Genomic DNA, 16,711 nt, shown 5'->3' on the forward strand with positions numbered 1-16,711 from the left:
TTTCCGGGTCGATCAGAAACCCAATATGGCCGCCATTTTTAAAAACTATTCCAAACTTAAAGTCAAGTTCTGCTAGACCGATTGAACTGAAACTTTGGCTGCCATGGCCGCTATTTTGTAAATACCTATTTCAAACTTAAAGACAAGTTCTAATAGGCTGATTTCACTGAAAATCGGTCTAGGAATGATCAGCTCATGGTCCTGACAAAGTTAAGTTATCATTATACTTAACTATTTTTTACTCAAATTGGTACATATTTCAACAACAAAAATAAATACTCTAGGACTCAGGTGACCGTTAAGGCCCATGGGCCTCTTGTTATGATACGTTATGTTATTTAGTGGCCGCGTGAGAGAAGGGCATAATATTCTTGAAACATTGTTTTTTATTCTCCGAAACTGTATTTTTAGCTCTGCTTACAGAACGGTCCAAGTGGTTCGTTTATCGTGGAAAATTTCTGCGCCACACGTACAGTTTTAACCAGGATACGCGAATGTAGCCCTGGTCTCTATTGACATTTATTAGTAATATCTTTGGATTACAATGGGCTGCATGCTATCACTGCATTTTAGTTCATATCTGAACCCTTCTATTAGTCTTGATCCCTATGCCCTACCGATGCAAGCACCAAAACTTGGTTGAATTCTGCTAAGCTTTTGGAAGATGCAAAACCGATGGACAATGAATACACCACTACTTTGTATCAGGCGAGCTGAATAAAAAAAGGTGAAGGACAAAGCTGAATCGCCCACCATGACATTAACTAAGCTGTTTCTTACATGTAAATATTTTACATGTAAATGAAATGGCAGTTTTAAGAGACTTAAGGTTTTGGTTTATTTATAACATATGGAACTATCAGCAGACAAATATATATCATATTTCCTGTAATACTACATAAACAATCAAAACAAGTTTCATTTGATTTTTTTTTTTTAATATTTATTCAATATTTACACAGATAAAAGTATGATAAATTCTGGACACAAAGCTAACAGATTTGATACGAACACTCAAATCAACTCTAATAGGGACATTACAGAATGGTTAAGATGGAGATGAATGATAAACATTGAAAACTTTTTCTTTACACAATATACTTAAAAATATTTAATATTTTCATCTTATTAACAACAATTATACAAAAACACTTGACAACAAGCAGTAATTACATGAAATATTATTTCACATAAACGTAATGTGCACACATGTCCCTAATATCCTCTTAGATAAAGTTTTCTCTCCAACTGTTTACATGTCTAGGCTAGTTAAACAAGCAGGGGAAAATGTCACCAGCCAGATCAGGATTAGAACCCAGGACTTTTCAAAGGCCTGAGACGGATGTTTTAATGAGCTGTTTGGTCCTCCTTCACAGATTAAGTCCAGTCAGTTATAATACATTATGTAAGTAAATTCTATGTAAAGTAACCTGCTTGGAACTGACTAAATAATGCCTCACCAAAGTGATATGACATTTAAATAAAGCTGACATCAGAATTTAGGACAGCTCAAAGCAAAAAAAGTGTTGTTTTACAGATATCTATGTTAAATCCTCCCACATGAGGACAAATAATTTATAACTCTGTACCTTCTAAAAGAAGAGACACCTGTACATTAAACCTTCCTTCTAGATGGTGTATGATACTGAAGATCACATAAAAGTGTCAAACTGGAGGGACATCACACTTTAACTTGTGTTTTGGTGCAAGTTAGGTGCATCCTCCCCACCCAATCCCTCATCCATAGCTTTCTAGAAAACTTCCTAATACTTCTACTGGCCTAAATCACCATCTTTACAAAGATCACCCAATACAGCAGTAGCTATTAACGCATTTAATTGTGAATCAAGATTTATTTTCAGCAGACCTTCTCGGAGACCACTTCACATCCCTCCCAAATAATATTATAATACATTTCAGCATGTATTTGTACCAAATTAAGATGCTCGCATTAAAAAAGGGTTGCATTGTTGCAAGATTATTGGTCCTTCCCTATTGTGTTATCAGTTCTTTATAACTATATCATACTTGTCAGATGTGTTGTCCTTAACACACAAGATGTAGCCATGACGTTCATACGATGAATGACAACAATGAAAAAGGGAAAAACATCCTATAATTTACTCTCTCAAACTGCATCCTTCTCTCTCACTACGGGGTTAACTGTGTACGTCTCTCTCTCTCTGTGTATGTATCGCCCATTTGTGTATGAATCAACCCCCCCCCCTTCTCTCTCTCTCTGTATGCCCCCCTCTCTCTCTGCAATCCTACCAATACATACTATAAATGATTTTATGATTAATGAGATGGCAACCTTAATAATTGTCAATTAAAAAATGTACACCAAACATGATCTGAACTTCCCTTTTTAAAATAGCACATTACATATTCCTAGACTTTCATAAAGCTTTTTATCTTTTAACACCAGTAAGATGTTTAAACCAAACATTAACAATCTATAATATTGACTTTAAACATAAACATTGTCCATCACAATGTATCAATAGTATTTATCTTTTTAGAAAATATCCATGATCGAACACTATTGAACGAGTATCGCACATGTACCTCAGCATTCAATTTCTTAACAGCATAAATTAAACATTTGAACTTTTTTTGTGTGCATAATTGAATAAACTAGTCAAATTTCCTTGTACGACATTAGACTGTCATGGTTCCAAGATTTTGTTTGTGATGTTGCGTAATTATGTCAAGTGCTGCAATAAGTACGAGTTACATGGCATTTCTACCTTAAGATGTAGATGTTACTGCCGATGTCACCCTGAACAAACAGATGCCTCCCTGGGCCAGCTGAAACAGATGCCACTCTGGGCCAGCTGATGTCACCTGAACAAACAGATGCCACTCTGGGCCAGCTGATGTCACCTGAACAAACAGATGCCACTCTGGGCCAGCTGATGTCACCTGAACACAGATACCACATTTAACTCTAACAAACAAATGCTGCCTTTTGTAGAGAAGTTCCTGGTAGGTACCACACAGTTGTTATTGCTGAATGTGTTTCCAGACCAGGATGCCTGAAGGAGTTGCTTGTCCATCTAGACCTACACTCTCTCCTCATCCATGTGTGGTGTCATCTTCTACGAAGTCCTCGGCCTCCTCACGGCTCACACACTCAATATGACTCACCTGCAAAACAAAAACATACATATATATCAGAATAGGAAAGCGTTAGCTTGTCACAACTCAAACGCTTATTTAAATATCATGTGTTCCCTGAATAGTACATACACCTCAGCCTGCCATCAATGGTAACTGAATCTTAGGCCACAAGCATGTCCATCTATCAATCCATCTATTGTATAACATGAAATTTTGTGATAACTTTCAAACTTGTTTGGCATGCTGGTACATTTGCAGACAAGTTATTTCAGTATTTACTGTACTATGTTTCTACTGCGACCATGAAAACCACAAGTAAATTCACAGTGAAAGTTTGGTGTACCACTGATTGGTTAGTCCAAATATCTAGAAATTAACTCACTCAAAACAAACATTTAATTTTATTTTCTTAATTCATTTTTATGAGAAAAACAACCAAAATTAATAAACAATCATAATTTAAGGATCATTTTATCTCAATAAATGCTCATTTTCATCCTTTCACAACCTTTTTGTTAAATTTAAGGGCTTCTAGGCCATTTTCATCAATTTTAGGGCTTTACAACGCCTGTGTGAACTTTATAATAGACATTTTCTCAGTTTTGAAAGAATCTTTTCACGAGGAAGTGAAACAACTGTACTCAATATCAACTTCCTTTTACATTTGACATCTATTGTTGTTTGTAATTGATCTGACCAGAGGTGCACATCGTTAAAAGTAATTTCACTGACCTTGTTTCTGAACTTGACACCATAGAATTTGTCGGCATGCTGAAGGAGTTCTGGCCGGAACGTAGTGGTGATAAACTGAGCATCCCCAGCCAGTTCATGGATCATATCTGTCAGCAGAGTAACAGGGTCATAAGTTTATATATACAGCAAAACAAACAAATACATAAACCCACAAACCTCATTTGTATCTATGGCCAGGAATATTATCAGAATTACGACAAAACCCACCAATCTTTCTGCATTCATGTCTGTACGCAATTTCAACAAAATGCATTTATCCTTTTTTTCAAATTACTTTTCATTGCCTTCGTTATTTGCATAATCATTCTTTTATATTTTTTATCACTGTAACAATTTTTATATCAGTTGAACAAACCAACAGCTCTAAGGCTATCAAATGATCAAATCTGGAGTTACAGAGCAAAACATTCATGCAAGCAATACTTGAGGTTGAAAACCCTGATTAAGGCCCCTTCCACTATGTTGCTAGGAGATAAAAGCAGCTCTCAGTAATGTCTTGAATTGAACAAATCAATAGTAGAGGATTCAGTATTTTTTTCCCCATTGGTTCCATAAAATTTCAAAAAGAGGGGAACTCCATTTGATTAATTATGAAACAATGTAGGATCAACACTATGTACCTGCTACAGCTTTCCTGTGCTGTGCGTCTAATGCTTGATCGATCTCGTCAAATAGGTAGAAGGGGGCGGGGTCACATTTCTGAATGGCGAATATAAGTGTGAGTGCCACTAGTGACTTTTGTCCTCCAGACAGCTGTAACATGTCCTTCATCTCTGCCCTGTTTCCTGTGAACGATACCTACAACACAAAGTCCAGCACTCAGTTAACATACCATACTAAAGCTGCTGGTCCTTTTCTGGCCTTGGTCAGTTTAGGTACTTCAACACAACACCTATGTTCTATAATTCCCCAGATATCGGTACTTCAACACAACACCTATGTTCTATAATTCCCCAGATATCGGTACTTCAACGGGGGTACAGTCGTTTCGGTACACGGTAGTTTCGGTACTTTTTGTAAGTTGTTTCGGTACTTCCAACAATTTTTTCGGAACTTCGTTCTTCAGTTAATAAATATTTCTCATTTGTCATTCGTTTATTAGTTAATAAATATTATTTATTGTTGGTTGTTTATTTAACGTTTGCTTTTGTAGTTGTTTAAACAATCAAGTCATTGTTTTCGAACTTCAGACGTGATCCCGCAACATACGCGATGGTTGTTTATTTAACGTTTGCTTTTTTAATTGAGCAGCTGAGTAGATCGGAGTAGCTCTTTAGGAGAGAAACTCAACGTTGAGGGAATTCACCAACTTGTCATAAAAATGGCAGTTCCGCTATCAAATTTATCAAAAAACTCATGTCTTCGGATGATACATGTATTCAGTGTGACGGCGTTGTTCTGATCTGATACAAACACGTGTATTATAGCACAAGTTTGACTTAGAGTTACTTCCTTTGAAGGTATACAGCACGCAAAAAGTGGTGACGTTGACTAAAACTTGGTACCAAAGTGTGTTTTCCATAAGTACCGAAACAACTTTCAAAAGTACCGAAACGACTCTCAGAAGTACCGAAATGACCGGGTACCTAAACGACCAGGTACCTAAATGACCTGAATTCCTTCAACGCAACACCTATGTTCTATAATTCCCCAGATATCGGTACTTCAACGCAACACCTATGTTCTATAATTCCCGAGATATCGGTACTTCAACGCAACACCTATGTTCTCTAATTCCCCAGATATCGGTACTTCAACGCAACACCTATGTTCTATAATTCCCCGGTATCGGTACGTATGTTCTATAATTTCCCAGATATCGGTACTTCAACACAACACCTGTTCTATAATTCCCCAGATATCTGTACTTCAACAAAACACCTATGTTCTATAATTCCCAAGGTGTTGATATCTTTGTCAAACCTATCCTTTTATTCCTCGGGCTTGAGACATTTCCTATCTGTATTCGTAATTTCCTAATGCTTTGGATGCCTTAGCTCACTGTTACTCATAGTTCCCTTTTCTAGATGTTGTGGCTCAGCTGTGTTCATATTCTGTTTTCAGATTCTTCAGCTGTGACACTCGTAGCCTGTAATTGCCCAGGTTTTAGACACATTGACTACACATGTTTACCATTCCCACATTTATTTGATACATTTGCCCACCCTTGTTTGTAATTATCCTCGTATGTTACCTTGATGCCAACACCTGTAAACTGTTCTACCAATGGAACATCTGCTTGTGGGGAATCATCATCTTCACCCTGACAAAAAGTCCACAATCATGTAAAATTTGTTGTCAAGTCTTTGAAAACTTCCATTTATAAATCAATGTTCATACTGCAATTTTAAAGCAAGACTAGAATGGTTCCTATGTATTAGTAAAGATTCTCATACATTACTGGTACATTATTCATCTAGTTGTACAGATTTCATGTATGTCCTCTGTTGTTTTTTAATTCTCCAAACTGGACCTAAGCAACAAATTTGTCACAATACAAAACCTATTTAAGATTTGATTTTAAATCGATGGCGCAAGGAGTAAACCATGAATGCACCATTATTACCAAATGACTCTCTGTCAGCGAGAGTTACTGCCCTAACCATACATGTCTATATTACAGCTTACATGATTTAATATAGTAACTGCCTGTGAAAGTCACAGAAATTTGTCAAGCGACAAAACTCTGTAAAATGATAAATGACATATGATCAGTTGTATACATACATTCTGTTCATGGTCGCCTTTCTTCATCACCAGCACAGCATGTCCCTGAGGAGCAAGTTTCTTGAATATCTCACTGAAATACTTGGAAACCTGCAAAGTATCCAAAATACACGCTGAAACTTTCCCCATTGATGAGAATATATTTTGCAAGTTTGTTGTTGGTGAATTTTGTGATCCTTATCAAAAGTACCTAATTATTATATAACACGTCTTGAAGCATGTCACATTACAATCAAGTTAATGCTTCCCCCCCCCCCCCCCCCCCCATGTAAACTTACACTTCCTTCTTTATGATAGAAAATATTTCAGAACAACATCATTATCAAGTAAACTTATTAAGTAAGGAGTCATAACTTGACTTGTCATTTTCATTTCAAAATATATCAAAGTAACACATCAGTCTATGCAACTCTTTATTGTATACTAGAGCTTACACTGTCAGGATATTTTACCTACCTGTTTGAATGTCAACTGAATGGCTTCATACTTCCTGTGGTCCAATGCATTCATCAGATCTAAGATGGACTGAAAACAAAATTATCAGCTTTAACTTTAAAAATGAAGAAAGTGCTAGACATATTTTAAAACATTTTAAACTAAACACATATGAAGTTTGATGTTTGGATAACAATTAGAATTGCAGCTGTGACATTTTTTTTTACACAAAAACAAGGTAGGAAAGAAAACTTATTGAGGGTATTTAATAAAGTTATTATTCAATATTTATTTGTACTGACAAAATATTTTGCCAAGTTCATGGTCATATGCAAATGTTGTTATTCAATGGAGGTTCTGGTATCAAAAGAGGAGGGAATGTCAGCATTGCTTACCTCATGGCCTCTGTCTAGTTCATCTTTCCTTTTTATCAGCTTCTCTTTCTGGTCGGAGAAGTTTACAAACTGGTCCAGGGCTTTCTTGTTGACATGACTATATTTCTTCAGTTCATGATTACACTGTTCTAGTTTTTTAAATAACTGAAAAACAAATATTCATCATTAGAATAGTAATCAATTTTCTGAGAGAAAATCAGATACTAACCTGTAAAATTTAAAATTATTCATCTTATTAAAAAATCTTCCAAACTAATATTACACAATACAGTGGAGTCAATAGAGATTAGTTTGGAAGTTTAACTTTAAATGAGCAATTCATTTGCACACACACACACTTAAATATATATGCATCATTTTATGCATGTTTAAGAAGGCTTTTTATATGAACCACATTTTTATATTTGAGACCAAGTAGTAAAATCATTGTACCCTGTTCATACCTGTTTTAAACTTAAATTCTGGTACTTTTCAAAAGCATCACTAGGTAATGATCCAAGTTCTCGAATTTTCCGCATGCATTCATCTTTCTGTGGACAAAAAAAAGGAAATAAATATATTGGAGAACATTTCAAACTGATTCAAAGGAAACAAAGCAACCTAAATATGTAGATATATGCCGATAAATGACTAAAAGGCTGAGGTCATATTTATATTTAGATATACTTCTTTTCAGCAGTATCTCCCTAGGCACGACCTTAATACGACCTTCAGTATCTCCCTAGGCACCTGTCTTTTACGACCTTCAGCATCTCCTAGGCACCCGTCTTAATATGACCTTCAGTATCTCCCTAGGCACCCGTCTTAATACGACCTTCAGCATCCCCCTAGGCACCTGTCTTAATACGACCTTCAGTATCTCCCTAGGCACCCATCTTAATACGACCTTCAGTATCTCCCTTGGCACCTGTCTTAATAAGACCTTCAGCATCTCCCTAGGCAGCCGTCTTAATACGACCTTCTGTATCCCCCTAGGCACCCGTCTTAATATGACCTTCAGTATCTCCCTAGGCACCCGTCTTAATACGACCTTCAGCATCTCCCTAGGCACCTGTCTTAATACGACCTTCAGCATCTCCCTAGGCACCCATCTTAATACGACCTTCATTATCTCCCTAGGCACCAGTCTTAATAAGACCTTCAGTATCGCCCTAGGCACCCGTCTTAATATGACCTTCAGTATCTCCCTAGGCATCCGTCTTAATACGACCTTCAGTATCTCCCTAGGCACCCATCTGAATACGACCTTCAGTATCTCCCTAGGCACCCGTCTGAATACGACCTTCAGTATCTCCCTAGGCACCTGTCTTAATACGACCTTCAGTATCTCCCTAAGCACCCGTCTTAATATGACCTTAGCTGTTGTGCAGATGTTAAACCACACACAATAATGTTTTACTAAAAAAGCCGTTACCAAACAAGCTTCAGATACTGAGCCACAGTACAAGCCTATTGTCTGTGATTTGCTATCCCCGATAACATGGGAACAAACACACATTGTACAGTACCTATTATTGTAGTCTTTACCTATATATCTTTATCATAAAATACATACAAGCTTTCCATCTATCAACATTTACTGTACAATACCTATACCGACTCATTGTAGCATACCTATACTAGGGATGAAACGGCACACGGTTTAGTACGCATTGTTAGTGTTCATTACTGTTGTATAAAGTATATTTAAAGGAGTACTAGAGGCACATCAAGCAATTAAATATTTATATTTATATCAGCAACTGTTGCTGTAAAATTCTTTTGTTCTGAAACCAAAGTACAGTGTGCCAAACCGGGAGAAAATTACCACAGTAATACACTGCAGTAGAGAGTTTCACTCCTCTATACCCACTTTTACAGCAGTATGTCAATGTTCTGTGTTTATAGTTGTCCGTTGTGATATATCCAAACTTACCTTTTTCAATAACAAAGATTGCTTGTTCGTCATCTTTTCCAGCTCTTTTGCATCATCACTGATTTTGTCATTATTATCTTTTTCCTGCCCCTGGTAAAACAAGGTTAACAATATGTCATACATATTATATCAATTAACAACCCAGAGTTAAAGGTAGCAAAATGGATCTGGTCGGTTCATTACCTCATAAATCTGTGCTCAGAACATCACTGTCCACGGCAGTTTGCTCAAGAATCAATGTCACTATCTTTTTCAGATTTTACAGGAAGAATTATTTGTATAAAAATATGAAAACATGGCAAACATTAAAAGAGTGCCTTGCATGCATAATTTATATTTTATATTTTGTCATGCATGATGTACAAAACAAAAGCACCTTGAACTTAACCTAAACCATGCTTTTTGAATCATATGAATGGAAAGTTCTTTTTCCTCAATGACCTCATCATGAAGGAATAGTAATTTAACACCAAACAAGTCTTATGAATTATGAACAGTAGGAAATGCATTAAGCCTTTATTTCTTTAAATACCTAACATATGGTTGACTCTAATATTTCAAATAAATTATGCTTAACTAACCTTCCAATATTCCAAATTGTTCTGTAAATTCTTTTGCTCTTTATTCATCTTATCTAGTTGGTCATCCAGTTCTGAAACAAATCAATTAAATAAATACTAGAATACAGACATGGTTTTTCCAAACCCCCAATCTAACAAACTGTTCAAAATGGTGGTTTGGTGGTGCAGGGATAGCTTTAGCTCCTTTCACTAAGATGGCCATTGGTCGACTCCCCAATCACACATGAAAGGTAAAAGATATCTGCCAGACTAACTTGGTTTCCCCCTTTTAATTTCCTACTGAAATGAACAAAATATACCCAATTGTGTTATTTCACTATATAAACTATAATAAACTTAACCCCCTCCCGAAGGGAAAAACGGATGGCCCGGGAGTAATGAAATTTACAATTTCAATAAAGCCCCTGATGATCTTTCCATCTATGCAGAGAAATTGACTGTAGTACCTCAGAGTCTGGAGAAGAAGATTTTTGAAATATTGGTTAACTTTCCCTGTGGGGCCTCGCCCTGGCCCCTTGGGTTGGAGTAGGTCTTCCAATTTTACAATTTTGTAGCCTCATCTACCAAGGATGATTCTGACAAAGTTTGAAAAAAATCCATCCACTGGTTCTTGAGAAGAAGTTGAGAATGTAAAAAGTTTATGCAAGACGACGGACGGAAAACGATCAGAATAGGTCACTTGAGCAGAGCTCAGGTGACCTAAAAAGACATAACTTTTTCTTTTGAATTTTTAAAAAGTTTCTATTTCATAGATGGTTTAATTTCCATATTCAAAACATTAAGTAGTACTAGTACCAATCTTACCAAACAAACGTAAAATCATCATTAATTTAATTAATCAAAAAATACATTTCGCTGCATTATGACTTAACAATATACAGATGTCATCAAATCAAGTTCTGTACATTTTGTAACGAACATTTTCTATACAAAGAACAGTACCTTTGGATTGCTTTTTGAGATACACAATCCTATCATCAGCAGTGGCAAGGTCTGAATTGAAGGTTTCAAGTCTGGCCCGCCGTTCTTCTTCCGATACTTCCTGTAACTCGTGGATTATCCGGTCTCGTTTTTTCATTAGATTGTTGTGGAGGAGATTCTCTAGTTTGTTCTTCTCACCTTCTAGCTGTTGATGGTAATGAAAAATAATAACGTGAATTGTACAAGCTGTTTCTCCAGTATATTATAGCCCTGCCCATCATAAAATAAAAAGAAAATTTACTTTACCCTATATTCAAGGGATATTTTAGATATAAATATATGAAGGGGCAAAGGAAATTAAGATTTATAATATATGAATGTGGGGAACTAACGTAGTTGTATAGAAGACCAAAGGAGGGAGGGATTGTGGTTCGGAAGAGGGAGGGGGTACTAGGGCTGAAACTATACGCCTACCTCACGATACAATATGTGTTGCAGTACAGCATTCACGGTTCGGTACGTTTCGATATGATACAACACTTTTAAATGAAGAAAAAGAAATAACAATTGTAAAATACAAACACAATCTTATAAAAGATGCTTTTTTTTTTACACTAATGGACAATATTTTACAAAAATAATCAAGATAATATCTTCTTCCCGAATGGAGTGAACTTGCAGTAGAGTGTTAAAAGTGCTTAATTTTTTTTACAATTTAAAAAAATAAAATCTTATAAAACATTTAGAATCATAGCTCTAGATCATCCATGTTCTACTTGTCACCCTGTATGTGTAACTAGGTTCCAACATGTAAAGCATGTTTTGAAACCCGGCATTCTCAACTACCTAAAACGGACTCATATAGACAGCAATGAATCCGCCCTTTGCTGTTTTGATTGAAAACATCAGGAAGACGCATCTGACTGTTACTTAATAGTTATAATTTCCGGGGTTTGTTGTTCCTGATAACTTTTTCTGTGATGCCAGTGATGACAATATCGATGCCTTCATCTCGAAAAAAAAGGTCAAGCTTCCTCTTTAGAAGGGTAGCCATATTTGGTGTGTTGCCTGTTTTTGCCTAAGCGAAATCCGAAGTATCCCCAGACAGGGGACCGGAATGATGCCGGACATTTCAACGTAACGGAGTCCTCAGAGTTCCTCTCCATGTTTGTTAGGACAACAGTTATTGGACAATGCAACCACCTGTTGACGACAACTACCAATCAGAACCAGCGTTATATTAGGGAGCGTTGTATAAAAGCTGTGCTGGCAGAACCGTACCAACTGTGTACTGTGGGACCACTCAAAATTTTGTCTGTGGCCTTATACAACCTAAGACAATCCTCTGTGAGTTCTCTGTTTAAGAATATTGAAAGAACTTGTGGTACCTAAAGAATGCAAAAATAACTGATCTGATAATAAAGAAAAAGTACTGAACAGTGTATAAAGCAGCTATTGAACAGATTTGAAATATCTCTATTCAATCTTCCAATGCTGCATAATTTACCATACGTGTACACGTCATAGAAGCATGCCTTATAACAATTACATGGCATTTGACCCAGAAACAAAGCTATTTTGAGTGTCCACTGTATATTTGTTAAGCAATAAAACAGTGTACTGTAAGTATAGTATTATTCCATAGAAAATTTTGTACTGGTCCATCAGGCAAGTAGACATTTTAACTTGCCCGCAGACCAAATTGACTTGCCACAGGCCATCGGACCAGGAATTCTACCTGCCCCGACAAAACCTCAAATTTGAAATGAAGTGGTGGCCTTACAACTCAATTCAGTCCTAGACATTCCTTACCCGTATACGCTCTGTAAGGGCCTCTTTGTTCTGCTGGGTTAGCTGTTTGATCTGATCATTGAGGTAGTCCACCTCGCGCTGGTCCTCCACACTCAGCTGAGACAGAAGATCTGAGCCTAGCTCTTCATTGAGGGAGGCTGCTGAGCCCTGCATTGCCTCCAAACTCGTCTGTAAACTGGCTACACTCTTTTCCTGTGGACCAAAGGCACATCTTTGTTTGTTAACCTTACACGGTACACAGCAGTCTTTACAATATTGACTCTAACCTTACACATTATAGAATTCTTAACCCCTTCTCAGCTACTTCATATCTTAATCAAGTAAGTAATAAATTTGACGTCTCGCACTGACCTGACTTTCAATAACCAATCTTATTACATGGAACACTGATTATCAACTACACAAGAAGCAATCATTTGTTGCATAACTTTGGATTTTTTCGATATCCCAACAGCAAATTGAATCCATTTTCACAAATTTTCCAATTTGACCACCTTATATAATGAGCGTCCTTCCTAATAACAAATCATATACCAACCTTGGGGGACCTGGATCTCTCAATGGATTGCAATTCTTCTGTCATTAACCTTAGATCTGCTCTCATCTTGTCAAATGTGTCTCTGCAAGTTGAAAGTACAGTATGTATCTTGCTATCAAAAACTCACAATTTGAACAGCTGAATAGATTTGGAAGACATTAAGAGCATATATCACTATCTAAGGACTGTATCGCTATTTGTGATGTTAGTCCCGTCTTATTGTCGCACTATCACTGTCTTCTCTAACTGATCATTATGGTAGTTGATTCAGAAAGCATAGTTCAACTTTGGAGTGAACTCTGTGCTTCTTCTTTAAATGTTAAATCTGCTATAAGGCCCATTTTTCAAGACACGATGTTTAAGTCTTAATATTTTTAGTTGGCATACAGTTAAAAGGAAACAACGATGGTCTGCATACTTGTTTTTGCTGTTTTTTGTTTCCGTTTTCTGCATCTCACTAACAAGGTTGTTGATCTTCGCTTCCAGGACCTCCAGTTTGGACTTGTGAGATGCATATTCCTTTTCCTGTGTATCAAGTTTCTGTTGTAATTCAAGCTTGCTCTTCTGCAGATCAAGTCTAGATCGCCTTGTGTCATAGAAACCACCAGTTAGAGCACCTCTTCGACTCACCTGGTCACCTTGGGAAACAAAAGACATTGTTGAAAGTATAACAGAATATAGGGATAACCAAACAGAAATTTGATAACTCTTGTTATTCCTTAGAAAATTATCAGATGCAGACAACCAAACAGAATTATCTCTTAAGTCTTGATTTTTAATAATGCACCTGAACGAAGCTTTTGAAATGATTAACCTAACATCACTGCCAATTCTTTCTTCATTACTCAACAAAATAGCATGTACATATTTCATATCTAAAAATTTAACCTGGAAGATAAAATACATAAAGCATAAACAATGCATTTTGCAGTGGTTTGATTTTAATATATTTTGAATTAAGGAAAGTTTCTGGATATTTTCTAACCAAGAGAAATTCTGCAAGACATGAATGCCCCGGCTCATTAACCTTTGTATAAAGTTTCATCAAAATTTGACTTTCATCATACAATTTGATTGAAATCTGTTAAGGAAATGAAGTTTGCTAGAGTGATGTCAAACAGTTGGTTGTCAAGATTCTATAATTAGTATCAGTGACCTTAGTCTTGACCTTAGAACCCTGAATTATGACATCTTTTTTAGCTTTCTTATACTTGACCTTGGTATTATGCTAGATATTATGCTAGAGTGATGACAGTAAATTGGGGTGGGACAGAGGGACATGGTTAACACTGTACATCCCTCCTTAAAATGATGGGAGCAAACAAAATAAAGAAAACCACTTTTAATTCCAGTAGCTATAACTTACCATCCAGAGTTATACAATCCAGATTCTGTGTGCGAGCTATCTGGGTTGCAGTCTCAATGTTCCGACAAATCAGGGTTTTACCAAAGACATGTTTTATTGCACGAGCAAATTGCTGATCATAATTGAGCTTGCTGATCATTGGGATGGCATCCTGTGTGGAAAAATGTTTTCATGAACAAGTCGTCTGTGTTATTAAATGTACATTCTTATGTTGACAGGTTTATGACCTCAGTAAGAAATTCTAACATCATGATCAGAGCTGCTAATGTTTAAGTTTACCAGTGATAGACAATACACTAACTAGTCATGATTTTATGTGCTGATTTGATGTTGTCCTCAAATGCTTAAAGGGTAATTCACATGAGGAGACATTTTTTCAAAAATATAAGCAAAGTTTACCACAGAAATCCACTACCATTTTCAAAACACAAATCACTATCTTATATAAACTAACGACCAACAGTAATTTCATGTAGATATCCAAGCTTCATTAAATAAAGAGGTAAACTGAAGTACCTACTGGGATGGGAGAAAGACTGAATATAACTTGTTTGGAAGCATATTCAAGACATTGCCTATAATCCCTTTAACGTTTAGTTACACACATCAGTACTCACACTTATGTTGGGGTAGGGGGTGTCACGGGCATCCAGTCTGTTGAGTGGCATAAAGGTTACCTCTCCTGGTAGCCGGAGCCGGTTCATCTCGGCCAAAATCTTTGTGCCAGTTCTGTCCGTGTCAACTATGTGATGAAATAATCTGAAGAGATAAAATCAGCAGAAATAAGTATGTAACCATTAAATGGTAGAACTTTCATGCATGACTGATTTTATATAAAGTCAACAAAGTACAGGGTATTTTTACTAACAGTGACAGGGACGGGTGGCTATCTGCGACTTCAGGATAAAGATAATATGGTGTTATTCACATAGGCTCACTGCCAAATACCACCTATTGCCAAAAAGAAAAGGGAAAAACAATGTGTTTCTGACAGTACATCTCCTCCCCCATTCATGACCTTGACCTTAAACTTATTAAACCCCTATTGCATATCCACATATATATAACAATGTATAACAGTGTTTTTGTTACCTAAATTTTACAACAGCCTGTTCCTTAATGAATTGGGGAAAATATAGCATAATTTGTATTTGAATTAGGAAAATAGTCCTAGGTTTTTGGTCCTTTTGGGAAAATATCCACCAAGGGAAACAGCCTGTATTTGGCAGTAAAACTGTGCAAAAAAATGACTATAAGTGTACCAATATGGGAAAAATCAGAAATTCTGGATTCTGTTGACAATCTCCAGAAATGAATATGTGGATGGACAGACAGAAGGGTACTGTGATTACTATAGAGCAAAGCATCTCTGTTGGGCACCCTGGTTATTTCTACTAGAACTGTGCCAACAATCACCATGTACTATCAACAATGTACTATCTATCACTTCTACTAGAACTGTGCCAACAATCACCATGTACTATCAACCATGTACTATCTATCACTTTTGGCAATATTTTTTGTATAATACAACTTAGATGCAAGGACCTTTTTTGTAAAAGTGTAAATGAAGTCCAAGGCAGGAAATTTGAAATGTTCAAGGGTTTTTATATAAAATGTTTTTCAAAATGGCTATAGATGTAATATAGTCTCCAACATTCTTAATATCATAATTGTTTTTAGTATTTGTTTTGTGCTACTTCAGTCAGTTTACCTGCTGCCCGCCGTGACCTCCACACACGTGAAGAAAGCTTTTTCACAGTCCAGGTTCTCGATCATTATACCCAGGTAGCCATCACACACCTCAGGAAATTTCCGCTGGTCTCGGAAAGATTGTATCACTTTTTGGACACTATCTATTCCATTCAAAATTGCCTGGTAAAATTATCAAAAGAATTGTGTTTCAAGGTTTATTTAATATCCTGCATCTGTTCCAGGATATTTTTAGATATCTCAAAGTGACGTGGACCATTTTATATAATAAAAATTTTACTCTTCTTTAATTATCAAGTACATTTTTTTTAAAATCCAGTCAGTATTTCTTTGCTTTGAACAATCAGTTTTAAAAATAATTGGCCAGGAATCCTAGGCAAAGGTATCAAAAGAGTTAGCTGATAATCTGTATATAGCATCAAGATACTAAAC

The 16,711-nt window shown here is 36.3% G+C and overlaps 1 protein-coding gene across 2 annotated transcripts in view; it reads right to left on the reverse strand.

The window, feature by feature from the left end:
* Positions 1–928: 928 nt before the first annotated feature.
* The window catches only part of LOC110466402 (structural maintenance of chromosomes protein 3-like), a 31,142-nt gene continuing 15,359 nt past the window's right edge, over positions 929–16,711 (reverse strand). Inside the window, exons 17-34 of one of the 2 annotated variants that reach the window (XR_002464732.1) lie at positions 16,281–16,441; positions 15,184–15,325; positions 14,567–14,717; positions 13,619–13,838; positions 13,201–13,282; positions 12,663–12,854; positions 10,872–11,055; positions 9,930–10,000; positions 9,349–9,438; positions 7,877–7,963; positions 7,434–7,577; positions 7,060–7,128; positions 6,604–6,693; positions 6,071–6,139; positions 4,497–4,674; positions 3,856–3,962; positions 2,926–3,150; positions 929–2,886 (exon numbers count right to left, since the gene is read on the reverse strand). Coding sequence is in view for 1 of the 2 variants with exons in the window: in XM_021522854.1 (XP_021378529.1) it covers positions 3,079–3,150; positions 3,856–3,962; positions 4,497–4,674; positions 6,071–6,139; positions 6,604–6,693; positions 7,060–7,128; positions 7,434–7,577; positions 7,877–7,963; positions 9,349–9,438; positions 9,930–10,000; positions 10,872–11,055; positions 12,663–12,854; positions 13,201–13,282; positions 13,619–13,838; positions 14,567–14,717; positions 15,184–15,325; positions 16,281–16,441 (2,109 nt within the window). In the remaining variant the exon portion in view is untranslated. Of the gene's footprint in view, positions 3,151–3,855; positions 3,963–4,496; positions 4,675–6,070; positions 6,140–6,603; positions 6,694–7,059; positions 7,129–7,433; positions 7,578–7,876; positions 7,964–9,348; positions 9,439–9,929; positions 10,001–10,871; positions 11,056–12,662; positions 12,855–13,200; positions 13,283–13,618; positions 13,839–14,566; positions 14,718–15,183; positions 15,326–16,280; positions 16,442–16,711 lie in introns of both variants that reach the window. The other variant, XM_021522854.1, reaches the window with a different exon arrangement.

The sequence above is a fragment of the Mizuhopecten yessoensis genome, unplaced genomic scaffold (genome assembly GCF_002113885.1).
Source record: "Mizuhopecten yessoensis strain PY_sf001 unplaced genomic scaffold, ASM211388v2 scaffold11133, whole genome shotgun sequence".
NCBI lineage: Eukaryota > Metazoa > Mollusca > Bivalvia > Pectinida > Pectinidae > Mizuhopecten > Mizuhopecten yessoensis.